General features: G+C 40.6%; 1 protein-coding gene across 1 annotated transcript in view; it reads right to left on the minus strand.

Moving 5' to 3' along the window:
* Nucleotides 1–15,061, minus strand: part of CNTNAP5 (contactin associated protein family member 5) — a 276,013-nt gene that overhangs the window by 138,664 nt on the left and 122,288 nt on the right. Inside the window, exons 5-7 of the mRNA XM_033065393.2 lie at nt 9,544–9,747; nt 7,443–7,627; nt 3,805–3,948 (exon numbers count right to left, since the gene is read on the minus strand). Of these exons, the coding sequence (XP_032921284.1) occupies nt 3,805–3,948; nt 7,443–7,627; nt 9,544–9,747 (533 nt within the window). The remainder of the gene's footprint in view (nt 1–3,804; nt 3,949–7,442; nt 7,628–9,543; nt 9,748–15,061) is intronic.

Genomic DNA, 15,061 nt, shown 5'->3' on the forward strand with positions numbered 1-15,061 from the left:
GCCTTACAGTACCCTGCACTCCTCTCGAGCCAGCACAGGGTTTGCTCTGCTAAATAAAAATGCAACTCCAATTTCTATTAATCAGAGGTAATGGAAGAGAAAGGGAGATCGTGCTTTTCTCAATTTCAGTGAGTAAGTAGGGTGGAACATGGAGAAGACCAAACACAGCATCTTTTCATGACCTCCTAATTTCTTTTCATCAGCTAGACAACCTCCTATTTTGGCATCACAAATCAGTGAGGCACAAGAACAACTTAAGACCCTGCCACAGGTCACATTTGAGCAGTTTCTAAAGGTGCAACCAGAATCTAGCATAAAGAAACCATGGGTGTAAAGGATTCCATATTTTTTCTCTTATCTACTCCCTCAACCAGATGCATTTAGAAATTCTCAATGGATTTATCTTCCTAAAACTTGCCCCATCTCTTTCTCCATCTACATATATTCTTAACAAGCACAAAATCCCTCAAAGAAGACTTCTTCATCCCAGATATCAACAGGTCAAATTTCCTTCTGTGAAGAACAATTTCCCTTCAGCTTCTTGTAAATGTGGCTCTTACCTGAGTATTTTCTTGCCCCTACTTAATTGCCCAAGAAGTGTAACTGCTGTGCAATTTCTCATAATGAGCAGTCTGCACTTCTCTTGTGCTGAGAAGACAATCAGTAAATAGGGCAAACCCTTAGACTACTATTTTAAAGTATTTTATGATGTCTTCCTAGGGTACACCCTTTGACCATGACAGTGGTTAATTACAGAAATTTGACTTCTCAAAACCTTCTGCAGTAATTGCTTGGAAAGGACATAAAAGATTCTGTATCATTGCCTCGCATTCAATGATCAAGGGAAAGGAAAACAAAATGTACAAAAATCCTCAAACAAACAAACACCCCAATAAACAAAAACAAAAAACAACCACCAATCAAACAAAAATCCCAAAAAACCCCCAAAAAACCAAACCAACAGAAAACAAAAGCAAAAAAAAAAACAAACCAAAAAACAAAAAAAAGCAAAAAACAAACAAAAAAACCCCAAAGAAACAAAAGCTCAAAAAAAACCCCTAAAAAACCAAACCAACAAAAAAACACCAAATTGAAAAACCCAAAGAAACAAAACCCAAAATACCACAAAGCCTACAACACGCCATCAGAGACAGAAGAAACCCCAGAGAGAAGAAAGATAGCCTGTCCAAACAGACAGTGCTATGTAGAGAGGTTAAGTATCAGGCAATACAAAAATGGAATTCTGGAGGCAAGTTCCAGTTCAAAGAGACAGGCTGCCTCGTTATCTTGAGATGCCTTCTCAAGGGGATTTATTGCAAGTCTGGAAACTGCAAATGAGTTACAGAAAAGAACAGGCAGAATGATAATCACAGCCACCACCCAAGAGTACAATACATACTACAGCACTCTGTTATTGACAACCTGTATTTTTTTCCTCTGACTTTAAATGCAGCTGGTTTGGGACCATTATTTATACGGGTGAGGAACTACATCATAAGAGGAAATCTATACCTCCAAAGCTGGTGTATCATTCTCCTGCTTGTGTGAAAGATGTCAAAAGTAAAAACAACCCAAAGTTGATAGGTATGAAAACCCCCAAGTCTGACTCACTGACTGTGGCAACATTCACATAGGTGAAGAGTGAAGCAGAGAGTGAGTGTTGAAGTCTGCCTGCCTTTGGAGGCAAAAACTGATGTCTCTAAGCATTAATGGCTTCCTAATCCCAAACCAACCAGTTTGTCATCAATTGTCTTTTGCAAGGAAACAAAGGGACTAACAATGCAGAATCAACTCAAGTGATCTCCAGCTTGTGGGAAGAGAACGTAAATAGGCAACACATTTTAGGAAGGAGTAGTTCCAAGTCCCTGCTACATTTAATTATTCTTCTGTGCTGATCCTTTCATTGCATTTCCACTTCAGACAACCTAAGTGACTAAAAAGACATGAAGTTTGCAACTCCCTGTGGAAAGAGTTTGTTGCTTGAAAACCTCAATGCACTTTGACTAAAAGCATTTGGTGCAGAATAACTCTGGAAGGCAAAAGACTACATTTAACAAGTTCTTTTAATTTGAGGATGTTAATTGCTAATGAGTGGGGAACAGCAGAAAAGGGAATAACCAACAAGTACCTGAGAGTTGCTAGAAATAGCTGGGATACTAAGAATGTTGGAAAACAGATTTACAGGGCCCATTTCCTATAGAAGAGTGTTCATCTAGATTATGAGACACTGAGTGTGGCAACCTTTCTGTGCATTTTGCATACCCAAGTGTCACAGACACAGCACAGAGCAGCCCATAAAGCTTGAAAAAGGCAGTACAGCAGCTCACCTCTGGAAACCAGTGTTTAAATCATCACTTGTGTGAAAAAGATTGAAGGATGGAGGCACATCTCCACTACCTTAAATTGAGAGAAGGAACTGGATTCTTAGACCTTTCATCTAGCATTGTCTGAACCAAGTGTAGTGATAACAGAGTTTCATTGCTCGGGGCCACTCATACCCAGACAATGCCCTTCTGAGAAAAAGTGCATCACAAAACTTTGCTGTTCCCCTTTAGAAAGGCCTTCCCATTATCCAGCCAGCAAAACAACCATATGTTTAATGACCTAAGAAGCAGACAAGGGCTCTTTGCTCCCCCCTTTAGAAAGTAAGTTGAGGGGAAGAGCACTTTAACACTGTTCATAAGACTTGTGCCTTTGAGTGCTCAGTCAGAGCAATCAAACTCAAGATTATTGAAGCAAAGTCTCTCGGTCCCAGGGGAATATCCCAGAGGCAGTTTTGACTGCCAGCACCACAGTGAGGAACTTCTCACCCATCACCTTTCCATTTTCCAGCTCTCTGTTTATTCAGCCTTGCCCTAGGCAGGGAAAGCACAGAAAGAACTTCCTTGGTCTTCTGGCTTGCTTTGTTTTAAGTTCAGTGTATTCACACACATTGCTAGAAACTAGAAGATGCCATGAGAGCCAGAAGCAGTTTCATCTCCATGTTCTCCAAAGACACAGAGTTAGCCAAAAGGCATTTATCAAAGCACAGTGTAGGACTGAGGCAAAAGCTGAACAGAGTTGAATTATATATATATACAGTTTGTCAAGGTTTCATGGGAGTGTAGTTCACTCTTCTTGCAAAATAGTGTTTGTCATTTTTGTGATAAATTTAAATATATCTGTAATTTTGGACATTATTACATGTTAAGTTATATTTGTGGTTTCTGTTATCAAGCTGGATAAGATTGTAGTTTCTCTTGCTTTGCCTCTACCATTTCACATTCAGAGACAGTAGTACAAAGTCAATGGTTCTTAGAACTGCCAATACACTGAATATAAGGAGCAGCACAAAGGAGACTATTTCCAGTGATAACAGGAATATTTTTTCTCCTCTACAATATGAACTGAAGTATCAAAGTAGAATTCTGCTAGTGCTGTACTTCCCAACAGTGACAGAGAATGGTTCAGAAAATAAGATTTTATCTGAGTTAACCAGGAAAAAAAAATCACTATGACTTCTATCATGTCATTAACTATACACATTTTTATCTTGAAAAAAAATAATTAAAATGCTTCCCCAAGCAAATTCTAATACATCAGGAAAATCAGAGAAAGGCATTGGTTTCCACATGTGTCTCTCAATAGCTCTCACCACAGGAGCCAGTGTTGGCTGGTGTTAACCTCAGCAATATCATTTTAACAAGCTAATTATCCCCACAGCTATCCAAATGTGAACTCTGTTCATTCAATGCAGCCAGCAGCACCAAAAGAGCACAAAAAGCATGGAAGCAAGGAAGGAAAGCACAAGGTACAGGCTCTTACCACAGTATAGATCTGAGGTTTGCGTCTTTTGGCCAGGTCAATTATATTGACTCCATTGTAATAAAGGTTTTCAATGCACCCATGGAAATTTTTCCTCTGAAAGGTTCCTGGCTTGCCTGGGACAGGAATCCCTCCGAAACTGAGCTTTTGGAAAGAATAAGAACAGCATTATTTATAATATTACATATATCTGTGTATGTATATATTATATTACATTGTGTTGTCATCCCAAAAGCAAAAGAGCAGAGCCCCACTCCATACATCTACTTGGGGTATTATTTAAGGACCAGCTCCCACCAACATGATCACTGGGAGCCATGAGGCAGAGCCTGGCCACCTCTCAGGGGAAATTACGGCCTCCATGGCATTCCTGCTGCTGGAGGAGCACTTCTGGCACAGAGAGCTCACTGCTTTGGGAGCAGCTCTGAAGAGCCTTGGCACACCAACCTAGTACCACCAGCTCCCCTCCAGGAACACCCCCACACAAGAAAACCTTCCCAGGGTGTGCAACCCACTGGCACAGAGGCTGCAGCTCACAGTGCTCGGGAACCTCTGAGAGATGGGGGGAAAACTCTCCCTGTCCTCAGAGCTCTGGGTTTGCCTGGCAGCTGCAGTCACTCCTTTCCACCAGGCACGTCTGAGCAGCTCTGGTTTCAGCCACAGGAAGGTAGTATCACAGACACAAATACCCCATTTGCACCTTGCAACTTCACTGTGCTTTGATCTTTACAACAGTCACTTGTGGTATTTGGGACTGAGCTTTGTAATGGAGAAGTTCTGCAGGCTACACATTTGCACAAAACTTCTGCTGTGGTTGTCTAAGCAGATGTTAACACTGCACAGGTTACAGCTCCTCGCTCAGCTGGAGGGCTGAAAGCCCTGGGAGGACAAAAAGGCTAAGAAAATAAAGCTGCCCAAATACAGCATAGCTGTTTCGATTCTGAAGAAAAGAAAGAGAGTAAAAAAGTAAGTAAAACAAACCCCATAACCCTAAAAAATTCTGATAATCCTACCTTCATTTTCCAAATGTCACAGCTCATTTCTAATTAACTTCACTGACCTTTCTGGAAAAGCATTACTGATGGTACCACTAAATTTTACTCATTTTTCCCATCACAGCCAGCAGCACTGTGAGTGATACAATGCAGGTGGGCATCCTGCAGCCACCGCACTTGATCAGGACCTGCAATCCTGCATCCACTGCAGCAAGAGTATGCACTGCTGTGTGGCACTGTTTACATGCTGATGGCTGCTGGAACCTGGTCAGCCCTATTCCCCTGTCACAATTCCCAAAGCTTTACTCAGTTCATTATTGCAAAAATAAAGGGCAATTTGGGGGTTATTTTTCCTCCCACTCCACCTAACAAGCTGGGATATGTAAGCAAATGAAATCTCCCTGGATAACCTTGAAAACACTTACTAGAAAACAAGTTCTTAATGAACTTGCACCTCAGTTGTTTTAATTGATCACTTCAGAGAAATAAAGAGTGAACAGACTGCTACTTTACGTCACTTGCATGTTTGTTATTGGCATAAGGGCTTATCTGCTAATAATGTTTTTGGGTTTTTTTTCCCAATGAGAATCATTAGTTCTTTCTAAAACACCAGATTTTCTTTCATTCATGTTCTATTCTTCAAGTTTCCTGCTTTGGGATTCTGTACTGGGGTTTCAAAATCAGAAGAAAAATCAATATCAATTACACCAGTGTATTATTAAGAAAACAGTTTCTATTGTGATCGGTAATAATTTTAATTACGAAAGTAATGATTTTATTACCCTCAGTAAGGTCTTTAATCCCTAAAGTGTACTGAGATAAACTTTCAGTAGACTGCATTGCTGCAACATTGACTGAAAGACTGTCTCAGTGCAAATGGAGAAAAAACACACTGTGAAAAACTAAGCTCAGGGGATAAGGTCTGAGTGCCACAGTGGTTGGTGGTGATGCTGATTTACAACACCTGAAGATCTTTTCTACCATGTTTCCTATTTTAGAATATCTGGAAAAATGTTCTGCAAATTACATTGGAGCCTGAGTTTCCCTTAACTAGCACCAAGCAAGAGGTAAGAAATTTTATTATTTTGAAATTAGAAAAACTGATGACTCAATTATTTGGCTTTTCTCAATTCCATCTTAAAAGCAGTTACACTCTTGGCACCTAATAGTTCAATCTAAAGCTGTTGCAGAAACCCGCTGCTCCAAGTGCTGTCCATACTAAATGTGCTCCTGATTTGGTACAGCAGCACCAGGGGACAGGTACCACTCTCTCCACCCTGCTTTGTGAAATGCAAAGAAACTAATTTCATCTGGAAGATGAGAGGAGGAGAGAGCAGGCACCTGCCACCGCTGAGCCGTCTGCTTTTTTTCCCTCGGGTGTGTTGGAAAATGGGCCTTTCTGGAGAAATGAATTCCAAGTGCAAAGGGGAAACTGAAGCAGTGAACCGTGCCAGCTCAACACATCCAGACAGGGTGATGGCTCTGTGCAAGCACGACCCTGAGCCTGGTGGGCAAGGGAGGCTTGGCAGACGAGCACAGGGGGATGAAGATGAACATGGGGAATTTGCACGCAGGTGTGCGTTGATGGCGAGATGAGGAACTGCCTTGCATACAGACATGATGATATATAGGGTTTTAAGGTGCTTTTTAAACTGTCATCCACAAGCACTGAATTGCTGGGGTGATATAAACATCACAGGGAAGGACACCAGGCTTGGGTTTATGGGCAGGCACGATGTTTTCTCTGCTCAGTTCTTCCCTGCCGAGCTTCCCTAGATCAGCATGCTCTTCAGCATGCTCAGATGTGAAGGGACCTGGTCAGAGCTCATGGTTGTGAGAGTCATAGAATCAGAGAATTACTAAGACTGAAAAAGCCTTTAAGATTAAGTCCAACCCAGCACCATCATGTTCATGACTAGACTATATCCCCGAGTGCCACTTCCATACACCTTTGGAACACTCCCAGGGAATTCCACCACTTCCCTGGGCAGCCTATTTCAATGCGTGACCACCCTTTCAGTAAGGAAGATTTTCCTGCTATCCAATCTAAACCTCCTCTGCCACAACTTGAGGGCATTTCCTCTCATTCTGTCATTTGCTATCTGGGAGAAGAGACAGATGCCCACCTCACTAAAACTTCCCTGCATTCTGGAGGACTTCCATTCCTATTGGGAATACAAAATTTTCACCTGTTCATCTCTATATGGAGAGCTGTAATTCAGGCAAGTGATGTCTGGAGAGAGGGTCAACTCAGGGCTGGAATATCCCCACAGTCATGCTCAATTCAATGCAGGGATGGTACACAGTGATGCCATTAAAGTCATATTGGCAATGATAACACAGCTGGTCCCTGAACATTTGACTAGAAACCAGGCTGTGACTTCTCATTTACTCAAAGTCTGCCATACTTTGAAGTGCAAACATAATGCAATGCATATTTGCACAGAGATTGGATACTTTCTGATGCTGGCATGTATGGAGTTACTTTGACATAGTTTATGCTGGTAAAGAATGGAAGGAAAATATTAAATAATGATCTTTTATGGAAAGAAACAGCTCATAGGATGGTTGCTTTCCATCATATTCATTTTATAGCAATTCATACCTCAACTCACAGGTTATAAGCTAAAGGGCTTCACACACCTCATAATCAATGTCCAGGTGATCTGAATCCCCCTTAGTTCGGAAGTGCTGGGTGTACTTGTCCACTGTGAAGTTCACTTGCTTGTTGAAGCGTTCTATGAGAACCGAGTGCCAGTGCTGGTCATCCAGGAGGCTTCCCAGGGTCACAGACGTGTGGCTGTTACTGAAGTGCAGGTTGGAGTCTCCTGGAGTGGCACAGAGAGGCAGAAGACACCAGAGTTACCTCCAGACTCAACTGGAGCATGGGGACTCAAGGAAAGCACAGATCAGAGCTCCAGGATGCAAGGCAGAGCTCTTGGAAACAGACCCTTTTCAAAACTGCCTTAGATTCTCTTATTCACATATATGTGTGTACAACCCCCTCCCCTTTATTCCCTGTGAAATCCTTGTGATGAACCAGGAGGTGTTAGTGATACTGCACACATTGCAGCAGGCAGGGCATTACTGCTTGTCTGTACCCTTGGTTCTGCCAGGCCTTTTTGGTCTGGTGGCTTTAAGAGCTTCCTTTGGGTAGCACCAAAAGCTTCTTTCCAATGACATTAACAGACCACTCCTGACACTTCATTGTCAACTCTGTGCTTTCTGCATTTTAACAAGAAAATTTTACCTGTCTATTTTTACAAGGAAAAAGGCACAAGTCAGTGAAGCAATAATAGTTCAGCTCATATAAATTCTTAAACCTGGCCAAGCTCTCCAAAACTATAGATCACAAATCATTAAAATCTTCAGACCCTAACCCATTAATTTAAAGAACTCTCTGTTTTCCAGCTGGCTACATGTCTGAACACTTCAGAGCGTCTCCCTGGAAGGGAGTGTGTATCCTGTTTTACATTCCTGCAGAACACAGAGAACACAAGCTCCAAAACTGATACAAGCAAGATGCGAGCGCATTCGAGAGAAGTCATCAAAACCCTTGCTCATGACATGTGAATGCAAAAAGAGGACCTGAAATGGCTAAAATTTTGTACACTTGAGGCTAGAACTGAAGAAAAAAAACCCAACTCATCTCAGAATACACATTCATAGCAGAATCTCCTCTGGAAAGAGTTACATAACATAATTAACTGTACTACATTCTAATCCTAGCAACATTAAAACATTTGTAAGAGGACAATTCAGTGGTGTAGATTCCCCCATTCAGAACTTTGGGATGTAGTTTTTTGGTCCAAGTAACATCCAAATCCCAAATCAGAAAATGATGCATAATCATTCCCAATCTTTGTGGAAAACGAAAAGAAGGAAACAAAGAAAGAATGCACAACTTGGAGTCTCAACATTTAATGAGCTTATGCAAAAATTAAGTCCAACAGCTGTGGAAATTAGTTACTGATTTTTAAAACAAACATAATTAAGCACAAGGGGAAAAAAGCCCAACTCAAACCCCTCAGTATGAGAAACATGAGTCAGCAGAGACTGCTGAGGCCAGTACCACGGGACACCCACAGATGAAGCCAGTGAAGATTTTGCAGTAAGGCTGGGAAAGGGGGTATGATCACTCCTACTGCAGTTGTCTCTACCATTATCAAAGTGCTTCAGAGTATTCATCAGGGGAAACAACAAACATCCTTCTACAGAAAGAAATTAAGCCAGCCTTTCCTCTGATGCTCTGATCAAACATGATCGTACAGTGATAGCCTTACAGATATTGAATCAGGAATATTCACAGTTTTCAAGAAGGAAACATACAACAGTGTGCACAATTACTTGACCAGAATGTTATCACTGAAATTCTGTATTCTCAGCTCAGCTCTGAATCACTGAGTGAATGGAAAAATTAGACATAAACCAAAAATAAACCTTTCCTGCAGTCCAAAGACCACTTCCTGAGAATGCTGCTCTTAAAAATAATACAAAAAACCCACACACGCATGCAAAAAAAAAAAAAAAGAAAAAAAAAAGGAGGTATGTGAAGAATTAGAACTAGCCATTGAGCAGTTCTATCTTGCTTAGCACAAGATAGACAAGCTAAGGTCTCTTCTTGGCTCAGCTACCATGTCCAGCATGACATTAGTACACAGAATGTTCTGTTGAAGGGTTTGCAGATACTGTCTAATATAAATAATAGATTTATATGCAAACCAGTAATCCTAATTACCCTTACCAAGGTTGAGGTGCAAGGAGAGCTTCCCTTTCTGCAGTTCCAAGGTTATGTAGTCTCCACGCTGTCCTTCTCCATGGAATAAGACTCCATCCCCCTGCATGCTCTTGAACTTCAAGGAAACTACATCTTTGAAAGTGCTCATAAGCTTCTGATTGAACCTGTAGAGAAGTGAACTTCTGCCATCAAAGTCTGCAATATCTGACTCTGGAAGAAAAAAAAAATGGCAAAATGGCAAGGAGGGGCAGCATCAGAAGAGGGACTGCATTTTTTTCAGGATCGTTTCAAATACAATTTGGAGTCAGGTATTATTCTGGGTGTACAGGATGTAGAGGTCATTTGGGCAACCATATTTCATCCATTTCCAATCCTCTCCCTCTGCTGGAGAAAGGGAACACGAGGATAAAACCAGAACTCCTCTGCACTAGCCTTCCTCATACAACACTTCTCTCTCATTTAACTTTTGAGAACAGAACAGGTGCTTCCATCATATTCAGATCTCCAGAACATCCCTTGCCACATTTGCTGTTCATCTCAAATGCAGTCAGGATGTTATTCATTACTTTGAACACTTCAGTACTCACTCCACTTTTGTAGCTTCACAAGTGCCTGTTGAGCTGTTCCTGCATGACAGCCATGCCTGCATCCACCTCTGCATTCAAATAAGGATCCCCTCAGCCTCCAAGGGCTGGCTGCTTGCTTGTGATGGGCATTTATCAGCCATGTTTCTGCATGCAAATTGACTAGGCTGGCAGGAATAGCCAAATATCAATTCAAAAAGCTTTTGAAGAGATTTCATGGGAGCTGGGCATCTAAACTGATTATACACCTTTGAAAATCCTATTAGAAACATATTTTCCCCTTCAGCCAGCCTCTAAAATCCCAATCATTCTGGTAGGAAACAAGCTTTCTGTTCCTCAATTGCAATTAATATTTTCTTTGGCAGCAGCAGCCTGCAGTACTCTCTTTGCTTTATAAAGTGGTCTTTTAAGCAAAACATATTTTTAAAATTTTAAACGTATGTATAACCAGAAAATTTCAGGTAGCTTTAAATACTTCTAACTAATATGTTGTACACAACATCTGACTGACATACATTACTTCAATTCTAATTTCTATCCAACTGCAATTTGACACAATTTATGTATAAAATATCAATTTTGTCAATTGGTATTTCCCGTTGTTAAGAAAAAAAATTAAAAATTAAGAATCCCAGACCATGAACAGACTAGTTATAAACTACATAACTACTGAGGCACATGCACCAAGCCAAGTAAAACCTTCCTAGTGCCCAAGAAGTAAGAATGTGGACTATCTTTGTTTGCAAACCATACATTTCAATCATAAACCAAAGCTATCAGTTTTTCATTTTCTTCTGAAAAATAACTGAGAGGTTCTTATGATCAAGACTTCCAGTCAGCAACTGTATTGTGATTCAAGTCAGTAATTTAAGTCACCTAAACTCCACTGAGAGTTCTTTTATCCTTTTAAGCATTAACCTCCTTTTAAAAAACCAAAAATAATAAGAGCTGGGTGGGGGGAGTGTTTTGACTTGTTTTTTTAAGTGAAAAATTTAAAGAGGTTTGCAATTAAAAACTATTAAAAGCTCAGAAAATAAACCAGCTGTTAACGATTTGTTACCATGGAAACTACCATGAAAATTTCTGCCTGTCAGTATGACAGTTTGTACAGAAGTTTGATGGCACACTTACAAACTTGCATGGAGCACAACATTTAAATGTGATGCAAAATTCTGTAACTCCATAGTCAACTTCATCCCAAATCAGAAGGCAAATGGGTTTTGTTTATGAGAATAAAACTACAAAGGAACTCAGTCCTGGGGAAAATTCACTCCTGAATAACGAACAACTTCTTACGTGTGATGTCAGAATTTTAACATGCTGTTTCCCATCACTTGTGGAACAGTTGCTAGTTTAGGAATTATCGCAAATATCAAAGTATTCCTGCCATCTGTTTTTAACTTCTGAATTAGATGCTATTAGAAGAGGTGAATTAGAAAAAGCTCCTTCAGAATTGCTGACTTCTCTCTATTGACACCTTGACTGCCAGTTTCTATAAGGGGAATTAAATTGGTAGTTTAGTTCTTGTAAATTCCCCCTAACTTCATTAAATACTACAATTTGGTTAAAGTAAATAACAAGTGTCTTATAAAAATGGTTTCATTTCAACACAGGCAGGAATTAGGAAATAGCTTATAAAGAATTTACAGTATTTGATTTCCAGAGCATTTTGCAAGTAAAGTTGATTTTCCTCCTAGCCCTTAAAATCAAAGGTACTGCAAGAGCAAGGGTGCACTGATTCAATGTTGCTGCAAAAGCAGCCCTTTTAAAATCTTTTTCCTGAGATCCAAAGCTCCAGCCGGTCTAAATTCACTCTTCAGTTCTTGTTCTTAACTCTCCACTAAGCCACAGCATAACATGATTTCTTGAAGAGCTCTCTCTTCTGACATTTACAGAGTATATCACAAAGGAAAACCTGTTTCTGAAAAGCTCCGCTCCACTAATTATCAGTTGTGAGCGCATCGGCCAGTAAATAGCCCTGAATGAAATGGGAATATGTCAAATAAATGCTAACACTGGCAGCCAAAAGTCATTAGTGGCAGTTTGCATGACAACAAATCGTTGGTTCCTGTTAAAAACAGCCACTCCAGAAAACCTGCTTAGTGTTTGCTTAGTGTTTATTCAGTCCATGTATGCCCATAACCCTCCTGCAGCAAGAGAACGAGGATCCAAAATGTTTAAAGTCTCAGACAATCTGTAGTAATAACAGACTAAAACACAACATGTGATTTCATCCTGCACTGCCTGCTGGTGTTCTTATGCTCCCTGAACACAGACTTTTCTCATTCTGGGCTCTTTCCTACACCGTCCTCACCAACAAGGCTGTGGACAGGCTGGCAGCAGTATGAGAGCACTGAGTTTATTGGTGCAGCAATCTGCTCCCAGCAGCAGAGAGGATATACAGCCATACTTCAGATGACAGTCCTTCCTCCTAGTGACTTTGGGAAAAGTGAACACTTACTTAGCAAAGATATTCTAAAACAGGAATAACTCTAGGAACAGTTGCCATGTGAGACAGGAACTTTCATCTTGCACTTGCACCAATGAACAGAATCTTTAACTCCTGGCAGAAGGGAAGAGCCCAGCTCCAGCTCTGAACAGATGTGTCCCCTGGCCAGGCACAGCTTACTGGCTCGAGTGACCCTAAAGCCATGCCCACTTCCCTCTCAGAACCACAACCCAAGGGATGAGTGTGGATGGCTACTTCAGAGGTGACTGTTCTGCCATGCAGATTTATCCCTATCACAAACCTCTGCTTCATTTGGGTATTTACCTTGTGCATTTGATTACAAACACTACTGGTCAAGGACCACCAAACATTAAGCAGTTCTCTGCAATGAGTTCTTTTCTATAGCATAGGAAGACAAAGGAGAGGATGAAGGAAGGTGGGGGGAAAGGAAGAAAAAAAAAAAAAAAGAAAGCAAAAAAGAGGCAGAAAAAGAATACAGTAAAAATATCATTTAATAGAAAAGCACAATATCAGATCATAGTCCCCGAAGCAATGACAGCAAAATATGAGAAATCAGAGTCCAGAACTGCAAATGAAGAATTCTGCTCTCACAAGACACCCTGTCTCACACCCTATCATTGTTTCTCCTGTGGTATCCCAGCCTGTTAGCTGCTCATACACCCAATTCTGCTGATGCACCTTGGGCTGTTAACCAGTTATAGAATATGATCAGCATCTTCAATGCAGCTATAAATCTTATCCTATAAAAGCAATTGTGTCAGCAATTTTCTTTATTCTTGTGGTAAGCTAACAAGACTTTTCCCAAGTATAAAGATACACTTGTCGCCCTTGCCACCTCCAGCATCAAAAGCAATTGGTTTGCCATTTGTCTGAGCATGTCCTCTGCTGCAGCTCTGCTTATCTGTTCCAAATACACTGCTGGAGCCACTGCTGCAAAGGGACAGCAAGGGCTTACACATATTTCTGCATGGAACTTTCCACAGAACTCATCATCAATCCTTTTCTGAACAGGAAACATTAATGTATGTTTTTAGATCATCATCTCCTTCCTATTGCAGTACCTATTTTGAGGACACCAGTTGAGATCTTTACAGGAATCTCAAATAAATGTAATCAGTTTTCATTTAAATACATACTTTCTGAAGAAAGTAAACAATTAGCAGGCTATATGTGAATTGCAGCTTATGTGATGGCCTTGGAGTCCATTATTTATAGGAACTTCAATCTGTTTGGGATAGGACCAGGTACACTCATAATCTGAAATAGCTTTTCTGTTCAAAACATGTTTTTATTTTTCCAAAGAAACAACATCAACTGGCAGCCAAATAAAGGGTGAAAAGAAAAAGAGAAAAAGGAAAAAAAAAAAAAATAAAGAAAAAAGAAAGCTCTTTTGTTTGACAGGGAGACTTGAGGAATAAATTCACAGTAAATTATTTCTAGCAGAAGCAATAAACAGCAGCAAGTGCCATTCAGCAGCACAGTACCATCACAGGCTAAGATACCCAATTTGGCATCCAATGCACACAGCAGGATTCCGAGAAATGTTTGCTGCTCTGTCCTGGCAAAATGTCACCTGGCAGAGTGTGACCTACAAGACCTGATGCCTTCCATGTGCCCCCTAATAAACTCATCACTGAGTTCTTCATCCCTGAGAGCTGCACTTGCATAAGTTAGCACAGGATTGTGTTCCTGAGACCTCTCAAGCAGAGAATACTGCATAGGAGGGTCATGAGATGCCAAATATGAGATAACAGAGCCTTCTGCTGACACAAGACTGTCACATTCACCCAAAAAGTCAGCAGGGAAGCCACAGGTGGCTCTTACAGATGGATTTGTATCAATTGGTGCTATTTGTACCCTCAGCATCACATCCCTTCTTTCATATACATACAGACACATGTATGAAGATGGTGCACATTCAATATACTTGTTCTTCTAGTTCAGTTTCCTTCCTGGCTTGTTCAACAGCCTCTCTCTAGAAACTTAAGCTATGTAGATTTTAAATTTTTTTCCATATTATTAATATTCCCTGTGCTACAACTGAACATGGTGGATGAGTCTGTCTGCTATCAACTTTACAAAATGCAGTTATGTAGTTGTACACCAGCCCAGGATCTGCAGCAGATATTCTGTCAGTACACCACTAAAGATGACATTTTATAAATGATCAAACATCTTTTGTACAGTGCTGGTGTGTCTGGGTTAGGAGTAGCCAAGTCAGTGAAACTGTGTAAGCACAACTTGTAGACAGGTACTGCTTGGCATATGCAATTTGCCAGAGAGAAATGTGAATGGCACATTTATATAAATGGAATGAATATTTCAACACCCTGTAAAAGTTTTATGAATCCCTTTATTTCTTTTCTGGCTCACTTTAATCTCATACCTTAATTCTGCACAAGCACTTTTATTTCCTGCAACTGCAGAGTACAGGACAAAGATGAAGACTTAGATGAAAACACAAGGCAAC

This window comes from Catharus ustulatus, chromosome 7, assembly GCF_009819885.2.
Source record: "Catharus ustulatus isolate bCatUst1 chromosome 7, bCatUst1.pri.v2, whole genome shotgun sequence".
Lineage (NCBI taxonomy): Eukaryota > Metazoa > Chordata > Aves > Passeriformes > Turdidae > Catharus > Catharus ustulatus.